Source organism: Silurus aristotelis (genome assembly GCF_946808225.1).
Source record: "Silurus aristotelis genome assembly, chromosome: 3".
Lineage (NCBI taxonomy): Eukaryota > Metazoa > Chordata > Actinopteri > Siluriformes > Siluridae > Silurus > Silurus aristotelis.
Window position 1 is genome coordinate 24,616,013 of NC_139576.1, and position 21,155 is coordinate 24,637,167.

A 21,155-nucleotide genomic window follows, 5' to 3' on the forward strand; every position below is an offset into this window, starting at 1 on the left:
GGATTTCTAGTGAAATAAAAATATAACACTAACTGCCTTCGAAATTGGCTCGCAAAATAGGCTACAATTTTGCGAGTAAGGTCGCTCGTATCTTCGTTTGCTCGTACTATTATTTGCTCGTACAAAACGGTTTTACTGTACTTTATTTTTGTTGTGATACACACATCTGAATGGACAATCTTTGAGTCTAGGGATTCCAGTGCTTACAGCATGTTAAGTACCATATGATTCAAAAAGCTTCATTAAAAACAATAAGCTTGATTTTAGAGATAATGTATGTGATTCAATTAGCAAATAATACTTGTAAATACATCAAATTATTACCATTATACTTTATATGACCTTTATGAAAACTACTGATGAAAAACCTGCACTAGTCTTCTTTGAAAGGTCAGGTTGCATAAACGGGATAGTCAAGAGCGCAACCAAATAAATGGAGTTTGCTTGTATTTGAATTTTCTTTTTTACACTTGTCATATAGTTTCTCATTTGGTTATACATTCTTTCTTGATTAACACATTATAAAAAAATATAATTTAACATACAAGCTGACAGTGGTGAATCAGCAAGATATAAATATACCCACACACCAGTTCACCAGCGAGAGAGAGTTGAGCAATATATTTTTTTTATCTTTACCGTCTATACTGTACAATCACTGTTTTAAGACCCATTTATATACACAGTAACATATAGCCCATAAAATATTTCACATACTGTAACAATAATGTGGATATTATAGTTCTATTGCACACCTTGAAAATGTGGTACTGGTACTGAAAGAAATAGCATGCTTCACAGCTTTAGTTCAATCCTGAGCATGGGTAAGGTCTGCATGAACCTCCACAAGTCCTTCTTATGCCTATGTGGATTTTCTCAAGGTTGGTTTAAATAAGTGCATGAATGTCATTGTAAGAGGCTTCCCAGCCAGGGTTTATTCTCACCTCATACCCAGTTTTCCCTGAATAGGTTCTACATTATTACCAGGATAAAAATGACTGAAATTAAATTAATAAAATTCATTTAATCTCATTAACATCTGCTGCAACTATCATCTATTTCAGACTCCTCTCAAGGAACTTTAGTCAAATTAGTAGTTATGAAGACACTTCGGAGGAAAAGTGCCAATCTAAGATCAGCTTTTGAGATTTATTTGTGTATAATGACTGCTTCAGCACTCCTTTTCATTTTAACATCAGAGCCAAGCTGAAGTAAGTAGGATGAGGCTGGTTAGTGGAGTTGTGGATGAACCATCTCTTCTGTGGTGGTAATGACGGACCAGTGGTGGTAGCGGTCTCGGAGGGCGAAGTCTGTATTTTCTTCTGTCAGCTGTCTGGTTTCCATGTCAACTGTTGACAAAGATGGTGTCACCACAATCTGGTCTTGAAGCACTTGGTTTGGCCTAAATCAGAAAGATGTTTCTATTATCAGTGGCATCACGTTAAGTACAGTGCATTAACCAAGTATTAGTCTGTTCCAGTGTCAAAGGATTTCTCTACTCTCATTTACCAAATTTAGTACAGGAAATCTCTTCAGCCTAGCCAAAGGACAAAGTCATCAATCAAAAGAAAGCACTTTAAGAGCTAAGAAGAAAAAAAAAGATCATCCCGTACCTGCCCAGGCTACTCAGAGAACTCTTTATCCAGCGGAAAAAGCTGAAACGTGCTGCTGTACCTGTTAGCAAGAGAACAAAATGTTAAATGTACATTTAAAAAAAAGCAAAAACATAAAATTTACTGTCAACCTTATTCAGTGTCAACGTAATTTATGCACAAAAATATACCGTCATATTTCATTCTTTGAAATTGTGTAAATATGATACAAAAGTTTAACGTTATATATTTAAATCCATAAATATTTCAAAGGTCTGGGTTATTATCTAAATACTCTGCTTTTCTCCTTCCTCTTAATAACATGAAGGTTAAATGAGTGTAAGATTATATGTATTATGTGTATTCCCGTATAGAACTACAAATAAACCTCTTCTTTTCAGAATTTCTTTTAATTGTTTTAACTTTGTCATACCAAAATATAACTGAGGTGTTTTTTTTCCTGAAATCAGTGTGTTGCTGTTATTTTGTGTTCGTTCCAAATGCTAATATTTCACTACTGCAATAAATTACTCTCAATTGGCATATTTTCTCTTCATCTCATCAGACTGGACAAAAGTGCCACTGTTTTAACAATCAGAACTTTCCTGATTCCTGCACTTGTTACCAACTTGTAATGCACACAGTTTGAGTCTTGTGTTTTTTTCATAATGAGGACGCATACCCAAAGAAGTGAAACATTTATCTTGTCAAAATGGCATACAAAACAGACAGTGTATCCAGATGTGGTTCAATAATTTACATTGCAGAATACATGCAATGTGCTAGGGCTCCTTTAATTTTACTTCAGTGGGACTGAAAATCTGAACTCTCTTTTCTGACAACCATTATGGTTGCTTATGTACAACCCCAATATTCAAAAAGTTGGGACAGTGTGTAAAATGTAAATAAAAACCAAATGCCATAATGTCATTTTTAATTTAATAGCTATGTCAGACCTCAAAAAAGTTGGGAGAGGGCCATGCTTATCACTGTGTAGCATCCCGTCTTCTCAGAGCCGGTGCCAGACCATAACTAATGGGGCCCATAGCATCTAATGAGGGGGCACACAATCAGCAACTATAACTTGCTATAACAAGCCGTATGGTCCCCCTCCTCTTTAATCCAGAGGACCAGGCATCTATGTTTCAGTTCGTTTTTAAATAAGCTTTGGCCCAGAGTAAATGGCAGCATTTCTGGACAATGTTCACATATAATGGCTTCTTTTTTAAAAGCAGTGCTGCCTGAGAGCCCAAAGATCAGACATCCAATATTGATTTTTGCCCTTGTCCCATGTTCACATAAATGAGAGAAGAAAGATGATATATTCCAATTCTTCACAATTTTATGTTAAGAAACATTATTCTAAAATTGTTCCACAATATGTAGACTAGTCAAGGTCTGCCTCTGCACATCTTTACTTCCAAGAGACTTTGCCTCTTTGGTAAATTTCCTCACTTTATACATTTGATATGTTTTCTATATTCCTCTGTGACTCATATAATTGTTTTTAAAATGTAAAAATTATTGCAGTCTTTTTATTTACATTTTACACAGTGTCCCAACTTTTTTTGGAATTGAGGTTGTAAATTCACTGGACCAAGCAGACTTCAGCTGAAAGCTTCACGATCACAAACGTGTTTAAATACATTTTTATTATACCAAAACATATCCTCAATGTCAGGGACTCTGCAGCATCCTCAGGACCTCCACTTCCCATGTGTCCATGTGTGAGCATTCATTTCCTGATATTTACATCTAGATGTGCTAAACAACTTAAATAAAAAAAAAAAACTAAATACATTTGGTTGCAGAACCATTTGTTTTTGTCAGAAATTCTTTTTTATGGGTGGTTAGACTCAATTCAATTTCCTCTTCAGAAAATGAAAGTTATGTCAAATATTTTAAAGTTTGGTGATTGAACTGGACAGTCTAAAACCTTGCACTTTTTTCCCCCCTTCGTTGGGTTGGCAGAGAAAAATAGGCATTTCCTTTCCAGTACTTTCAGAGGAGACTGTGTGTGTCTGTGTGTGTTACTTCCTAATTCGAAATATATACATATTTTTGCACTATTGGAGGAAAAAGCTGCCTGAAAGCATACTACTCTATGTAGAACCAACTTTAAGTTATATTGTTAAAAACATGTTGGCTTGGATATTTAAAGAAAATGTTACCTGCGCAATACGTAGTACAAATAGGCAGAGTTAAAAATGTATTAATTTTGAAGCAAAAACAGTTACACGGACAGGCAATCTCCTGATACGGCATGGCATTTTTAAGAGATTATATATCACACAGTTGCAGAAATTGAACTATTCCAAATATCCCACCCAACAGCTGCAAAACATGTTGCGCTTTGCCCAGAACCAAATGCAATCAGTCACCAAATAACAGACAAGATCATCTATTTTTGTTGGTAAGAAACAAAAATACATACACTGAAATATTTCCATTCATGTAAAAATGCTAAATATTCACACAAACAAATCATTGTTAACTAACTGTTAGGAAATCGTTTTGCAAATTGGGCCATTTGCTGATTCATGCAATCAAGTAATCAATATATTTACCTGTTGGCAATCCTGGGCTTGTGTTTCCGATGTAGAGGTAAAGGAGGAGGGCAAAACTGATATTCACCAAAGCATACACCCACTGGATGACAAACATGATCAGAATGGAGCACAGTGCCTAGAGGATTAAACCCACTGTTAACTAATTGATTGGTTTTTAATGACATATTTCATAGTTGGTGATAGCAAATTGAATTTACTTAAATATTTTTCATGCTTGGCTTTATACTTACACCAATTAACGAAACCCAGTGATTGCAGAACTTGGCATAACATGAATTCGGGATTGGTCGAATATCTGATCCCTCCAGCTTTGGTTTTGTGTCTATAAAGAAAACTGCCTCAATAAATGTAATACTAGACCACCATATAAACATTGTGTGTTAATTTGTGAACAGAGCATAACTAACCGTTTGTGTCCGATGTCTCCTCTGATATCTGGTTGAGTTCAATAGGACTTTGAGGAGGCAAAGACAGTTTCCACTTCTCTCTTGGCTCAGACTCGATAAGGCCTGCCTGACTGCTGGTCTCATCATCTGCGCCAATGTTTTGTTCAAACGTTTTCTCATCCTTTTCCTTCTCTGATGGGCCGTTGCTGTTTAAGTCAAGCCGAAAGCTACTGCTCAGTGTTTCTTTAGCAGGAACTTTTGCCTTCCTGCCCCAGACCTTGGCTCCATGATTGGAGGCTTTCTCTTCCTCTGTGCTGTCTGCACTAGGCAATGTAAATATCTGGTCCATGTCTTTAGTGAACTCCAGCAGTGTGCCATTGCTGGGCTTGCTCAGAGCACCACTGCTTCCATAACATGGGTGATTACTTGTTACTAGTGGTTTTCTAGAGCAGGGTTTTTCATAAAGAGGCCTTCTTTCCTTAACTTGTAGCTTGTAGCTCATGGCCACACTAAAATAGGAGTAGTCGATGACACTATATGTCAGCATGAAGTTGATAGTAACTATAGGAGCCAGAACGTTGACCTGACCAATGAAGATGAAGGCCATGGAGATTAAGCTGGTTAGACAGATGGCTGCTACTGGAGTTTTATTGGGACCCTTCTGTTAGAAAGAAAGTAGATGGAAAATTGACACAGTGCATAGAATGATTGGTGCATATACTGATTATAAACATTTACGGATAAAAAACAAAAAACAGCGCAACAGTCAATTATGGTTTTATTTTGAGTGACAGGTAGTTTTTCTAGTGTTTGTATCAAATAACCTTTTCACTGCAAACAAAACCCCTAAGCACATGTGAGCATTTTAAGCATAAAGTGTGAAATATTTTAAGTCTATACAAATAATCTAAACATCACATTCCACCCTCTCTCAGTTTTCATTCTCTAAGACTCTGCATGTTGCATAATAACAGAGTAGAAACATCCAACTATAACAACCCAGAGAAAACATCTTGCCTGAACTCCGATACAAATGGTCCCACATAAAGCCACACATTTTCCACCCTCTCTCTCTCTCTCTCTCTCTCTCTCTCTCTCTCTCTCTCTCTCTCTCTCTCTCTCTCTCTCTCTTTCTCTTTCTCTCCCCCCTCCCCTCCCCTACTCTGGGATTCATACCACTCCTGGTAGTGCATGGCAAAGAGCCAGGCCAACCTGGGCTGGCCCTGGTTTTACTTCCTGCGTTTGTTCTAGGGCTTTGATTCGAGGCAAGATGTCTCAGGCCTGCGTTAGGTCCATACAGAAGACCCAGACAGAGTTAGGGCAAGGGAAATGGGCATGTAATATGTTTTCAAAAGCCATGGCATGCTGGTCCTTCAGTTTTTTCCTTTTTTTCAGACTCAATTACTCTATATTTAGGGGCTCCTCCTTTCTGTGAGTACTATCTGTTCTGCCCTACACAAAACAGCAGAAATTAAGATTCAATTCAGTACAAGGCTTGGAAAATATTGAAGCATTTACAATACCAAGCAAATGTATGCAGTTATTATAGTAGTGTTTAACACAAAGCATAACAGACTGAAGCACTTTCATTAAAAAAAAAGTCTATTAAAAATATTTATCAGGTTACAAAAACCATAAATTAGTAAATTAATGCAAAGGCTATGAGGGTGTATTAACAGAAACAGCATGCAGTATACATGAGCCATCACTCTAGTTCCTCAGTTCACTTTCATTTATATAACGTTAAATGAAGAGCATTTTCACAAAACAGCTTCACAGAACTCTGGATATAGCTTTTAGCAATGAGCTCATATGTTTAGCTTCCGATTTGCATACACACCCCTTGCCCCAGAAAAGACAGAGCTGGGATAACTCTTTCTTGGGCGATGCACTGCAATACCCTGGGTGCTGCATACAGGCCACCCATGCAAGAGGCCAGGGAGGACACATAAAGGCCCAACAGGAACAGGAAGCCCACCAAGGAGACCTGGGAATGTATCAAACACAGGGGGAAAAAGAACAGTGTGGAGAACATGTGCAGCCCAACTGTACTCTACAAAAACAAAAACAGCTTTCACTGTGCAATCAAAGTTAAATAAAAAGAAGTAAATGACTAACTTGTACAAAAAAAATGTCTATGAGGAATCACTTTACAGACAGTTACAGATACATGGGAAAATTGTGAAGGGTGTTCACCCAAGTGCAATTCCCCCACTGAGCAGCTGTTGAATCTGCCATTGAGTGTGAGGCCTGTGAGGATCACACCCCAGCTTTTCCCAACTATTACTCGCCTAACATTTGTTTTCATGGAATGCACATGCAGCATGAACCCTTTCAAGTTACCGTGCTACTATTTATACATGTGATTGTGAATGTATGTGTGTATTCCACTGCTTCTTTACATACTATATCTTATAAGCAAGTCGAAATAAATTTGGTGCACGTGCAGGCACTAAAATAAACTACTCTCGTTTCTTTAATTATCTGCATTAATTCTATGAGTATTTAAGTTGTAATGCTGTGGAGTGACACTATAAAAAAAGTTGAATCTTCTTAGAACACGGTAGTATCAGAAATATTACCTTTTCTGCTATTAAGAAATCATAACGCAGAGCATCTCTGGTACAGATGGCTCCAAGCAAGAATACAAAAACAAGGTACAGGAACCACCTGCAAAAGAATTCTACTGTAATCAAAAAGTGTGTGCTTAATGAATAACCACTAAAATAGTCCGTGATACAGACTAGTAATACTCTATACACTGTAATTTAGTTATTTAGTAAGTACAACAAGAAATATAATTTACACTCAAAATCATATTCACCAATCAGCCATAACATTAAGAACATTGAAAAGTGAGTTAAATAACACTGATTTTCTCTTTATATCTCAACAATTAATTCTTAAAGTGGATGTTTTGTAACCAAGATAAGAATGGCAATAATGATGGCTATATAAGATTTGGTCAAGGTATTTCCAAAATGACGAGTCTTGTTTTCCCTGGTATGCAGTGGCTACCTACCAAAAGTCCAAGAAAGAGCAACTGGCAAACCAGTGATGGGATCACTGGCTCTCATGGTTCGGAGATGGAGTAAAAGGCTTCTCTGTTTGGTTTGATCCCATTGAATAGCTAATGTAACACATACTGCTTAAAAAAAAAAAAAAAAAAAAAAAGACTAATGCTGGCTAGGATAGGAAGGTGGAATTATAGAAAGGACATTGTAGCTAGTTGCATATGGGGCTTTGAAGCTGCAGACTGGTCAGAATGCACATACCAACCCCTTTCTACCCCTAAAGGTACCAATAATGAGGGAGTGAGCATTAGAACTGGACTATGGAGGAACAGAAGAAGGTGACCTGGTCTGATGAATCACGTTTTCTTTTATATCAAGTGGACAGCTGGGTCATTTACCTGTGGAAAAGATGGCACCAGTATGCACTATTGGAATATGGTGAGCCAGCAGAAGCAGTATGATGCTTTGGGCAATGTTCTGCTATGCATTCTTGTGGATGTTACCTTGACAGTACCACCTACGTTGGTGTACGTCAAGCAAACCCCTATCCTGGCAAATGTATTCCAAAAACTGTTTAGGAATCGTTTGAGGAACATAATGAGTTAATGGTGTTGACTCCAAATTCATCTTAATCTGATCATGCATCTGTTGGATGTGCTGGACAAACAAGCCCAGTGCATGAAGGCCCCACCTCGCTATTTCCAGGACTTAAAGGATCAACTGCTAATATCTTAGTGCCAGATACCACAGCACTAGATCCTATGGAGCAGAGACGCTTTTTTATGGTTTACAAGAGGGACCTTCACTATATTAGCAAGCGTTTTTTAATATTATGGCTGATATAAGTAAATGAGGGCTCTGCAAATATTGAATCGCATACGAGGTGAAGACAGCTGCCAGGGTCCCCACAGGTATGTTGTGTTCAGGCTTATGAAGATCTGAACTCATGTTGAACCCTGCCATCACACCTATACACAATACACAGAAAATGCAGGGCTGAGAAAAAAAACCTTAGTCAAATAATAATCTTTACATTCCACTTCAGTGTTTATTTTGATTATCTACAACGTTTACTCTCAAAATAAGTTAGTTGCACAGTCATTTTCCTACCAGCCGCTATTTTTTCTCTTTCATAACGGAGAAACCTGAAAATATCTGTCTTTTAAAGCACCATAAATGATTATTTTACTTTGTTAAAGCTTTACCACATTTTCAAATTATAAATAAAGGCTCAGAAGGTTGGTGGAGGAAAAAGTCCTGAAGTGTGCACAATGATCCTTTTTGCACGTTTTATATTTGTCTTAAAAGATTATCACCTGTTGCAGCAGGAAAGAAGACCCCAAACACAGTAAAGAAAGTTTCTCCAGCTGTGTATTCCGGCAGAATGTTCGTCCATAAAAGCTCTTCCGAATAACCGACAAATCCATGCTCTGAAAGTACAAATCAGGCCAGAACATTGTCAGCACTGAACAAACATTACAAATATATTCAGTAATTACATGCGTAAACATTACTGAGTGATCCATGAGAAAAGCTTAAAACGCTGTACAAAACATGCTTAACAATGGTGATGATGTTTAAAAGGCATGCCCTCATGAGCTAAAACTCTTGACTGGAACTTAGCCATTAGCTATTAACACCAGGGCATGACAACACCAAAAGCCTGCACTTGATTTCCCACATAGGCAGTTTACAATGATTTTTCTTAATAAGAAATATTCTTTGTGTAACAGATGGCAAGGTGTTTTATTGGGAACATGATGTGAATGAGATACTAAAAATAAACATGCATTCCTTAGAACCCTATAAAACCTATAGTACATATTTTATTCTGTCATGTGAAACATGTAAAACCAGCTGGAGCTGAACTCTTCTGTCAGCATGGGCAAGGCTCTGAGCATGTGTGTGTGTGTGTGTGTGTGTGTGTGTGTGTGTGTGTGTGTGTGTGTCTGACCTCACCAGGACTTAATGCAAGTGTCAGGGGGAGGACATAGGCTTTAGACCAAAATGTGTGCAAAAGCAGCATTCAAAAGACCCTCATAGTGGACGACTGGGTAAATGTTGGACTGGGTAAATGTTGGACTGAGTTTTGGGTGTGTTTACATGCTAACAAGCCACAAACAGGCACTAGAATTTGTCACATTTGCATAAACTGCGTTCTGGGAACTCAGTGTTGGGATGTGCAGATGAGGCTTACTGTATATGCACCCATTACAGACTATAAGTGCATTACAGATTACAGTGGTGGGCCAGGAATGTTACTTTTTCACAAAAATCACTTGAACCTGTAATTGCTGAATGGAGCACAATTCAATTCAGAAGTCTAAGGCTCTTATTTGCACCCATATAGAATGTAAGTATCTTCACCTGTAGTCTATGCACCCAAAATAAATGCGAGAAATTTGTAGCACTTGGCCATGAAAGAGCAATGGACCATTTCCCTCTCGGTTATCTTGTGATGGGAAAGAATGTGTTCTCTTGGATTAATGACATGTTTTTCAAAAAGGAAGTCACCACCCTTTCAGAAGCCCTGCCTGTTCCTAGCCTTCCAAGGCACAGCTCTTAGGACAGAGCAAGCACCAGAGCAAAAGAGAATAGATTTAAGAAAAGAAAAGTAGGAGATAGTTAAAAGAACCATCTAATGGCTGTGGTAATTCTGCAGTATTTCCTATAATAAATATGAAAATATCGTGCATGCATTATTGGGTCCAGTTTTTCTACAATACACATCTGATTTTTATTTAAATTTTTTCCCCCCACTATTTCATAATTTTTTCCTTGCAGTTGCTGAGGAACAATAGAAAATTGAAAGAAAATAAATAAATATATTTGAAATAAGTGTATAAGCTAACCATCTGTTTTGTTTTGTAACCAGGAAAAGATTTTCAGATTTTTTCTCTAGGAGGAGGCGCTAGAGTAACCTCCTTTATTCATCATATTTTACCATGCATCCTGCAAAACATTATGAAGTTCCATACAATTTCAGTATGAAATGGACAAACCATATCAATATGAAAGATATGAAAGAATATAAAGTATAAACTCATAAGGTGGCCTTTAAAGGCTAAGGAATATACTTCGATTCATATTACATTCAACATTGTACACAACTAATATTAAATCTGTATTTTTAATATCATACTGTTACAATACACTTTTCTAGTTTATCATTCAGGTCATGCATACAAATTGCTGGCAAATGTTATTTACATTAATATTGGTGCAAATTTAAAAAGCAGTTTAATATAATGCCTGAATATTGAACATATTTTTGATGCTAAATGCATATCAAGCTTACTTTCTTAAATCATACAGTGTAAATTATTTTACTGACAGGGATCAAGTATGTACTGACGCAGCTTGGTGGCCATGACATTTTGTTTATGGATATTCCCACAAACGCACACGCCCACATGCCAAAACAACAGAGTCCAGCCCCACACAAACAGACACAGGAATATTCTCTTACACACATGCACACACACAAATCAAAAGCAGCACACTAAATTGATAGAGCCGTCAGTGAAACCTTCACTTAAGTCAAACTGCATACAGCTATTTATAGTCTGAGCCCTTCTCATCAGAAGCTGTAGACCAGGAAGTGATTATTTGGGGGTCTTTAAGCAAATAGCTCAGATCTCCTTCCTGTCTGTTCTTTTGTCCCAGGCCAAATATGTGGGTGAGCCCGGTTAACACCCTAAACCTAAAACCATGAGCACATAGTCGTTTCCTGTCCAAACTGGGGCGTTGCAAAAGTCGTGCACGTTTCATTGCAGGAGCACATTCTGCATACCGAAGAGCAGAAAATATAACGCTGGCCAAAGCTGAATAAATCACTGAAACTGAGAAGGAATGGTTATGAGTCATAATACGTGTTAATATACCCAATCTCATAAACATTTCCCCCCAAGACAAAATTGTCCACTGGACTTCTGCTTCAATTTCAAATTTAGTTTAAGGGGGTAAATACTAAATAGAAGTATTGAAGCTTTCAAAAAAAAAAAAAAACTAAATACAAGCAAAATCATTTTTATAATCCCTTATGAAGATCAAATGAAGCAAAATAAGGAGGATAATATTTTCCCCTCAAACTGGCCTCTAGAAGTGTACTCAAAGCAATGAAAAAGAAATTGAGAGAAAATCTCAGGAGGACACCACATCATATCTTTTCCAGCTATAAGGAGTATTCAACATAAGTGTGACGGTAAATTAATCAGTGCAAGTAATAGATTCAGTGGTACGAAGAGACTTGGTAAGGTCATGGAACGGTTTACAGACTAAACACTAATTTCTATGGTTTTATGGTGTCCCAGTGAGAGATCAGATTTTTATAACAGGTCAAGTAACTGTTAAAAAGCTGCTTAGTCTCTGTGTCTCTCTTAGTCTGTATTGGCCTTGACTGTCTGATTAAAATGGTTATCGAATTGTAAACACACATGCAACTCCCTTTTCCTGACACTGGCAGGTAGGCCGGCCCATGTGGCGCCCGGCGTGGGCCACAGAACAAACTGGCGTCCTGCCAGCAGTGAGCTCACGCCACTAGCATACAGCCTAATTGAAAAAATCTGTAGAAACCAGGAAAAATGTATTCCCTATACCAACCAAAAGTATGTCCTGGTCTCAGGCCCAGCTGCTGAAAGAGTTAACCAGAAGAGTGGGACACGTGCACAAGGGGCAACAGCAGCAACAGTAGCCATGAAGAGGACGTTTCAAATTCAGAAAATTTCAGCACTGCTTTAAATTCAGCTTCCGTAGTTTTTCTTTTCTTTTTTTTTCAATCCTCCTGCTCAGCTTTTACTGCAGCTCAACCCACAGAGAGAGAAAAGAAGAGAGTGTTCTATAGAGGGGAACCAAGTCATATTTATGGAAGTCTTTTCTCCATTCTGGGCAGGAAGTTAGTAATCAAGAGAACAGGAACAGCTGGGATGGACTTCCTGAAGAGTCAGTGTAAAAGTACATACTGGCCTCATCCTTTAGAGCTTAGGCCCTTCCTGCACAAGACTTCTGGGTAAACATCACGTAGGACGCATTGTCCCCTTTCAAGTCAATTTAACTGTCAAAACCCCTACCCGAGTGCACACACACACACACACACACACACACACACACACACACACACACACACACACACACACACAATATATATGTGTATATGGTAAGAATACCATGAGTATGGTGAGAATATACTCTGGGCACCATGCACATACTTAAGCACACATAAAGGCAACACATCTTTGCCAGTCCACACACCGGCATAAGTTTGCAAGGTGGGAGGAAAACCACGAGCATGGGAAGATGATATGAAATTTAAAACAGATAGTAACCTGATGTCGCCTAAGAACCCTGAAGAACTCTTTGTTTTGTTTTGTATAAGTACAGAGTTTTTTTTCATCCAGGATTCAACCTAAAACCTCCAAGTGAATGGCTGCAAATTAAACTTGGTTATACCCTAATGCAATTTCTGAACACAGTGTTTTATGTGGTTCATAAGCCAAAACCTAAAATATGGTACGGTCAGTATAGCCTCTGAAATAAATGCTGGGAGATCATGGTAGTCTCTGCAATTTAATGGGATGGAAATACAGACAAATACAGCAGTAGGGAACATTGGAAAGGTAACAGGGCAAGCCAAGAGCGTTTAAGGTTGTAGCATCAGTGTAAAAAAAAATATGCACCAAGCCAACTTCTGAGTTCAAAACTCACATACAGATGGGTGACAAATTGAAGAAAAAAAACCAAAACTAACTGGTGGCTCTGTGATGCTGGTAAAGCATTTCTAACACCCCTCACTAAATAGTCAGGCAAGGATGTAAAATGATATGGAATGGCCTTCAGCTTTAAGATAAACAACAGTTGGGTTAAAGGAGCTTTATGTTGAAATTATTATTTTAAAGAAGAGGCTGTAAGCCTTGTGTTTTATAACATTCAAGGAATGAGCAAGGGGTGAAGCAGGTGTTTATAAAAGACAAAACACTAGGGTCTGTTAAATTTCTCATAAAGTGTAAACATCACAAGTAGATACAGTGCAAGGGGAAGCTTAAAGAGCAAGAAAAGGAGAAGGATCTGGGTCAGATTGGGGCTCCTAAAATTTTACTTGCCAATTAAATAGTTTCAATTTAGTCTATTTAAAAATTTTATAAACATTCTAAATTAATTACAAATACTCCTTTAGTTCAGAAATGACCCAAGATTACCATTATTATTATTTTTTTTTTTAGATTATTATTATTTTAAGGAAGAGCCTGTACCGTCCTGTTTTTACAACAGTCAAGGACTACGCGAGGCAACAAATGCGAGTCTGTTAAATGATTTAAGATACATAAAGTACCGAATAACAAACTAGTTCAAGAACAAACTCAAAGGCAATAAAATAAGAATAAAAGAAAGCCTTAAACAGATTAATAACTGAATCCTCCTAAAAAAATGAATGATGCTGAATTCATATGCGTGGCCACTATAATATATTATAGGTTGGAGTTTGAGGTGCCTTTTCTGTTAGCTACATTATCCATTAGTAAACAACTTCCAAAATATATACCAAAAATCTTAAAAAAAAAAAAAAAAAAAAAAGAAAAAAAAAGAAAAAAAAAGAAGAACATTTACCTAAAAGACACCCTTATCTACAGCAAATACAATTATCCTTTTTATACACTAAGCAGCTGAAGGTTGAAGGCCCAACATTGGCAACTTGGTGGTGCTTGAATTTGAACTCACGGTCTATCGATCAAAAGTCCAATGTCTTAACCACTGAGGGACCCCTTCCCATATTTTTAGTCCTGCCTGCAATAATAAATGAAGTTGGATGTTTGCACACAGAGCAGAGCTCTATAAGTAACCTCAGCTGTCTGAAGTGTGCATAAGACTAGTTTACACTTTAGAGAGAAAAGAAATCTTAACACATTAATGCTTATATCCGGTAAACTATTTAACAACTGACTACACATTTTTTAATTATCCAAAGTACTTTCCAGTAATTCCAATATTCTCACATTAAATGCTTTGTTTATGTCTAATTAATGTGGTCTCAAGAGTACAAGAGTAGTACACGTTTTACATACATATTACATAAACAAATCTAGTTCTTGTCAAACTAATGATATAGTCTTTACAGAGCTCTTACTTTAACAGCCCAGACAACTAAAAGCCATCAAGCTGCCAAATGAGTTCAAGATACAGTGTATTTTCAAATGTGATGCAAGTAAAAGTAATGAAATAGTAACTCCATACTGACATCTACTGTACAACTGCATGAAAGGCAACAGAGTTCAGAGTATTTAAAATTCCAAAGGTAAAAAAGCTAAATGTAATATAGTAGAAGTTTTTAATTTTACTACTGGATGGTTCTGGCTTTTAGCAGATAAAACTATCAGTCACAACATTTTAGAAGTAGAGAGCATTAAATAACTGGCCATGGAGATCCGAGTAACTTTATAGGAAGATACCACCTTTTCTTTAGAACAGTGCTTGTGCAAAGAGTTCTCAATTTAACCAAGTGTCTGTAGTGCTTTATTATGTGTTTACACTACTCACGTACCAGGATTCAAATGGCTGAAGGTTCCAATGACAAAATCCATAGTTGATACAGCAAGGATGGCCAAAAGGACAAGCTGCAGCCGGACAATCCACTTTACTCCAGCAAGGTTAATCCCGAGCAGGGCCAGGAGGACAGCCACAGAGATCCCTCGAACAGCCCACACACTCTGCACAGTCAGCACTTCGGCTATGGACTCCGCAAAGCCAGTGATGTACATGGATCCGGCCACACACTAAAAAAAACAAAACAATCACCATGTGTTAAAAAATCCTGCTATGTTTTCTCACACATGTGCAACCAAGATCTTCTCACCTGCCCAAACACATAAAGGAGTCCTACAGTGCCTCCGACTCGACCTCCGAGAACCATGGAGATCATTGCATATACACCTCCATTGCCAACAGTACATTGCTCGCACACTCCGATACCTGACATAACTGTCACCAGAGCAACCAGCACAACCAGTGACACAAGGAGCATGCCCAGCAGCACCCCAGTGTTACCCTGAAACAAAAAGTTTAGACTGGTTTTAGTTTGACAGTCTGCTTCAACTTAAGAGTCAAACTTACGGGTCCAAAATCACCCATACTCAATCTGAAATAATAAACCTGACACCCAAGACCTAACAAATGGTTCCCAGTGAAAGCGAATTTGCCAAATACATTGCGTATCTATAGTAGATAAACAGCTCTCATGTCACTCACAACAAGCCATCCAGTGCGTAGAAAAAGCACTACTCCGAAAATGTTGATCATACACGTGGTGAAGACACCATCCCAAGTTCCGAACAGAACAGGCTCCCACACAAACAGCTTTACCTTCCACCATGGCTGAGCGTTCATATGAGAATCCTGCATGGGCATACAAAAAGAAAGAAAGAAAAGTTTTTACATGTCGCTTGGTGATAATACCTTCAAGTGGATATCTTTTGTAGCATTTTGTGTGCTTTACTTGGAAGCATGAATATAGCATACCTATAAATGGGACATAATTACAGACCAATTTCAAATCTCCCATTTATGTCTAAGATTTTAGAAAAGATTGTCGCTGCCCAGTTATGTAACCACTTGCAGGAGAACAATATCTTTGAAGAGTTTCAGTCAGGTTTTAGGCCCCATCATAGCACAGAAACTGCTCTAGTTAAAATCACTAACGACCTGTTTTTAGCTTCAGACCAAGGCTACATCTCCCTATTAGTTTTACTAGATCTTAGTGCTGCGTTCGACACTATAGATCATGATCTTCTCCTCGATCGCTTACAGAATTACATCGGTATTCAGGGACAGGCATTAAGCTGGTTTAAATCCTACCTGTCCAATCGTTACCATTTCGTAGATTTAAATGGAGAGCTATCCAGGATAATGCTAGTAAATTATGGCGTGCCACAAGGGTCAGTTCTGGGACCCCTGCTTTTTACAATATACATGCTTCCATTAGGAAATATTATTAGAAGGCATGGAATTAGCTTCCATTGTTATGCTGATGATACCCAGCTATATATTTCATCCAAACCAGGCGATACAGCTCAATTAGCTCGCATAACTGAGTGTGTTGAAGAAATAAGAGATTGGATGACCCATAACTTTCTGCTATTAAATCCTGATAAAACGGAGATTTTGCTCATCGGCCCAAAAAATAGTACACAGAAGCTCCAGCATCTCAGCCTGCATTTAGACGGTTGTTCTGTAACTACTAGTTCAACGGTAAAAGACCTGGGAGTTATTTTAGACAGCAACTTATCTTTTAAAAATCACATCAATCAAGTTACAAAAACAGCCTTCTTTCACCTTAGAAATATTTCTAAGCTAAGAAATATGTTATCTATATCTGATGCAGAGAAGCTCGTCCATGCGTTTATGACCTCTAGAATAGACTACTGTAATGCATTACTAGGTGGATGTCCTGCATCATTAATAAACAAGCTTCAGTTAGTTCAGAATGCCGCAGCAAGAGTTCTTACTAGGTCAAGAAAATACGATCATATAACCCCAATCTTATCGTCCCTACATTGGCTTCCTATTAAGTTTCGAATAGACTACAAACTACTGCTACTCACTTATAAAGCACTAAATGGTTTGGCTCCCATGTATCTATCCAGTCTCTTAACACGCTACAATCCGTCACGCTCCCTGAGATCTCAAAACTCTGGGCTTCTAGTAGTTCCTAGAATAGCAAAGTCCACTAAAGGTGGTAGAGCATTTTCACATTTAGCTCCTAAACTCTGGAATAGTCTTCCTGACAGTGTTCGGGGTTCAGATACACTCTCCCAGTTTAAGTGTAGATTAAAAACATATCTTTTTAGCAAAGCCTACACATAACACACATCACACACATCACATCACAACCTTGTGCTCCAGAACATCTGATCACATGCACATTATCAACTTGTGCTGTTAATATCATGAACAGCAGCTACGCTAATTCCTCTCCACTGCTTCTCTTTCTCTCCCCATCCCGAGGCTTCCTGAGGTTTGGCCAGCTCCAGTCACGTCCCACCTCGTGAAGATTATGGACCTATGGATGATCATGGAGAAGTAGATGCCGAGTGTTTAAAGGCCCTGGCATGGAGAAGCTGATGCTGGATCTATGATGATCACAAATTGTTCTGTATTGTTGAAAGATTTATGACCAAACTTTTGATGTCACCCATATGAGGATGGGTTCCCCTTTGAGTCTGGTTCCTCTCAAGGTTTCTTCCTCATATCATCTAAGGGAGTTTTTCCTTGCCACTGTCGCCACGGCTGCTCATCAGGGACAAACGCACACCATTCACCTTCACTGTTGTTTTCTGTAAAGCTGCTTTGAGACAATGTCTGTTGTGAAAAGCGCTATACAAATAAACTTGACTTGACTTGACTTGATAATTAGACTGAAAATCCAAGGTCAAATATACATATTAATAGTAGAATAATATGGTTGGTAGCAGCAGAAAGTAGTTTTTTCACCTTTATTTCTGATAGTTAGTGACACAAGACAACTACCCAAAGCATAACGTATTGAATTGCCTGCCTGTTTTAGACATTTGGCTCGGGTGTCTTTTGTTCGTTTTTTTTTTTTTAAGGAACATTAATAAATGTTCTAGCTGCCTGAACACCTGAGTCACTGGCTGTCTTCAAACAAAGACTAAAACACCTTCCTCTTTACCAAACAATTCACTAAGCATTCACATACATTTATTTATAAATACATTGACTTGTGTGTTTTCTTTTCTTCCTGTGCCTCCCTTAGTTCCTTCTAACAGGGATTTAGAGGATTCTTAAACCCTGAACAACTGAACTAGCATAGAGATATCTGGATAAGGATGTCTGCTAAATGGTGTACATGCAAATTTTATAAATAAATAAGAAAGAAAGTGAGGAAATAATCATTAAATACTATACCTGGGCATTTTCATGAAATAACTCCTGAACGTGTGAGCTCATGTTTCCTGCTGTTTCAAGAGTGTAGCATTGTCTTCATGAGAAAAAATCTCACTAGTCCTGGGCACTTTACCAGCTGCAAGCAAACAAGAAAATGTTTCTCAAACCCCTTATGAAAAAAAGCTCAAACCTGCCAAGAAAACATCTCAGCATTTTCAATGTATTGTGTTATAAGGGGAATCGAGCACGTGACTGCATGCAAGCTTTCCTACAATGTTTGGTTGGTCTTCTCTAACCATTAACCATCATTCATTCCAAATCCTGTATTAAAGTACACCTGTTTTCTGTGGTTTCCTTAAACGTTCATAACAATTTGTCATTCTCATTAAAACTTTACTAGAAACTTAACCTAGGTATATATTGACCAGAGATTATTTATAGTTTACCTACTGGTCCCGGATGCAACAGGTGTGCAAGTGGGTACGCATGTATACTATAGGCGAAGATTGCGTAAGAAGTAGGAAAAGTTACATGAACACTAATAAATATAATTTTTCGCTCCACAAGTCATTAAGTTTACCTCTCTAAGACCCACTCACTTCGAACTTAAACATATATTCAGTTTGTCCTTCATGAAATGTACACCATTTGCTAGCGTTTTCATACTTACACCTCCTGTATTTAAGGCGTTAATCCATACTTCCGGATATGCATCAATGAATGATATATACTGAACTATTCCATATGTTCAAAAATAATAATAAATCCTAATTTTGGATCCAAACGCCGTTTATTGTCGATAGTATCAGCATGGCTTTCTCTCCAAAAATCTCTCAATGCTACGTGTGCAATAGTGGCACGTCATTAAACAAATGTTGGAGTTTAGGCAGTGCTGCAGGTGTGCTCACAAGCCCAGCATGAAACACCTACACTTCTTACCTTTGTGGAACATTCATATGAAACCAAAGATGAACAATCAGAACCATAAACAACTATGATTACTATATTAGGAAATATTTTTGTGTGGGGGGAAAAGTACAAACAGATTCTTGTTTGTAGAAGAATTCAAGCACTGTGCTGTGGAAACTGACAGGTTACACTGTTAAAAGAAAGTGCCTTCATGAAGACAGTTACTTTTCCATTGACATCTTGTGTATCATTAAAATTGCGACCACATTTTCTGGATTTAAAAAAAAGGACACTGTTTAAAAAAGGTCAACTCTCAGGCTGGGAATTTGAAGGAAAATTAATCCCAAAGACTGTTCGACTTCAGAGATAATACGATATGCATAGATTTGGGAAAGGGTACATAGTATTCCCAAGGTTTGGATATCCTTGATGGATATCAATAATTAGGAAATAGAAGTTGTATCACACCAGCTTGGCACTAAGTGGTATATTCACAATCCTTAAGGTTCATCAGGTTGAGCATTCTGAGATGCTTTTCTCCTCACCACAGAAAAGCCATGTAGCCATTGTCAAATTGAACCTATCAAACAGTCTGGCCAAAAAAATGCATTTTCAGCCACAAAACTATGGTTCACTAAATCTTTCTTTCTCTGTACTGTACTAGAGTAGAACCCTAGAGACTTTTGGACATCAAAATCCCAAACAGCAGTTACAGGAATACTCAAAAGCAGTCCATCTGGCACCATTATGTCTCTTATTGTTATGATCACAATTTTCTTATTCTGATGGCTATTATTGTATGAATATGTATGTAGGTGTATAGGTGTTGGTATAAAAGTGCTCAGTAAGCGTACATAAAATATCCCCGAAATCAATTTAGCACAAACAGTTTTTCTAACAGAAAAATCTAACTATTTAATTATATTATTTACGTGGAAGATGGACAGGCATTATCCTGTAAAATAACTTTATAAAAAAGGTCTGAGGAAGCAGAAATCATCCATTAAATGACTAAACACAGTGTCTAGTCATTAAAAACTTACATTATAAGCGGATATCATTGGTATTCAGCCAGGTATGTTGACAAAAGGAAAGACTCTGTTGACTCAAGTCTATTGACATATGGCAACCAGAACTGGAATTTACTGTAGCTTCAGCGCAAACAATACATTAAAGAGAAGCCCAATTGTGAAACGTAATTACCCAAGAAATGGGGTAAAGAGGGAGACAAATGCAAAAACAAAATGGAAACACTGCTGAATTCTTCAGTTGTATTTTAAACGACATACACAAACGATGCAATCAAGGGGGAAAAAAAAAAAAGGTTCCCTCCAGGTTCTATACATCATATTGCATAAAATAAATGGGTATTATGGAAATAAATTGCCTAAAATAAAATGCATACATATAAAAGAAAAAAAAAAATAACCAGTGTATTTAAAAAAAATAATAAAATGAACACGCATCCTGCATCAACTTGATAATATCACGAAGCGATTCAAACGCCATCACTGCTGAAGAACAGTTAATTGTGTAAATCTATTTAAAGAAAAAACAGTATAAATATTGATGCTCCTATAATTCCAATGTAAAAAAAAAACAAAAGGGGGAAAGAGAAAAAAAAATTATATTTTATATATATATATATATATATATATATATATATATATATATATATATATATATATATATATATATATATATATAATATACTAATGTTACTGCCTGTAGCATTAACAGAAAATAAAACAAATTATATGAAGGTAAATAAAGTTCTAATTTAATTTAACA

The 21,155-nt window shown here is 37.4% G+C and overlaps 1 protein-coding gene across 6 annotated transcripts; it reads right to left on the minus strand.

Moving 5' to 3' along the window:
- Positions 1-430: 430 nt before the first annotated feature.
- On the minus strand, positions 431-19,508 carry slc12a8 (solute carrier family 12 member 8). 6 transcript variants are annotated; one of them, XM_083537543.1, is made up of 14 exons: positions 19,395-19,508; positions 18,477-18,591; positions 15,801-15,947; positions 15,409-15,600; positions 15,097-15,328; positions 8,879-8,992; positions 8,443-8,530; positions 7,131-7,218; positions 6,389-6,535; positions 4,570-5,209; positions 4,393-4,484; positions 4,160-4,277; positions 1,614-1,674; positions 431-1,402 (listed from the first exon to the last, which is right to left on the minus strand). In XM_083537543.1, exons 2-14 carry the CDS (start codon positions 18,516-18,518, stop codon positions 1,231-1,233), a joined length of 2,133 nt encoding a protein of 710 aa, XP_083393669.1. In that variant the 5' UTR covers positions 18,519-18,591; positions 19,395-19,508; the 3' UTR covers positions 431-1,230. The 6 variants fall into 6 exon arrangements, with proteins under 6 accessions (XP_083393669.1, XP_083393664.1, XP_083393667.1 ...); XM_083537538.1 differs by having other exon boundaries at positions 19,126-19,400; XM_083537541.1 differs by lacking the exon at positions 19,395-19,508 and adding an exon at positions 19,036-19,112.
- Between the last annotated feature and the right edge of the window lie 1,647 nt (positions 19,509-21,155).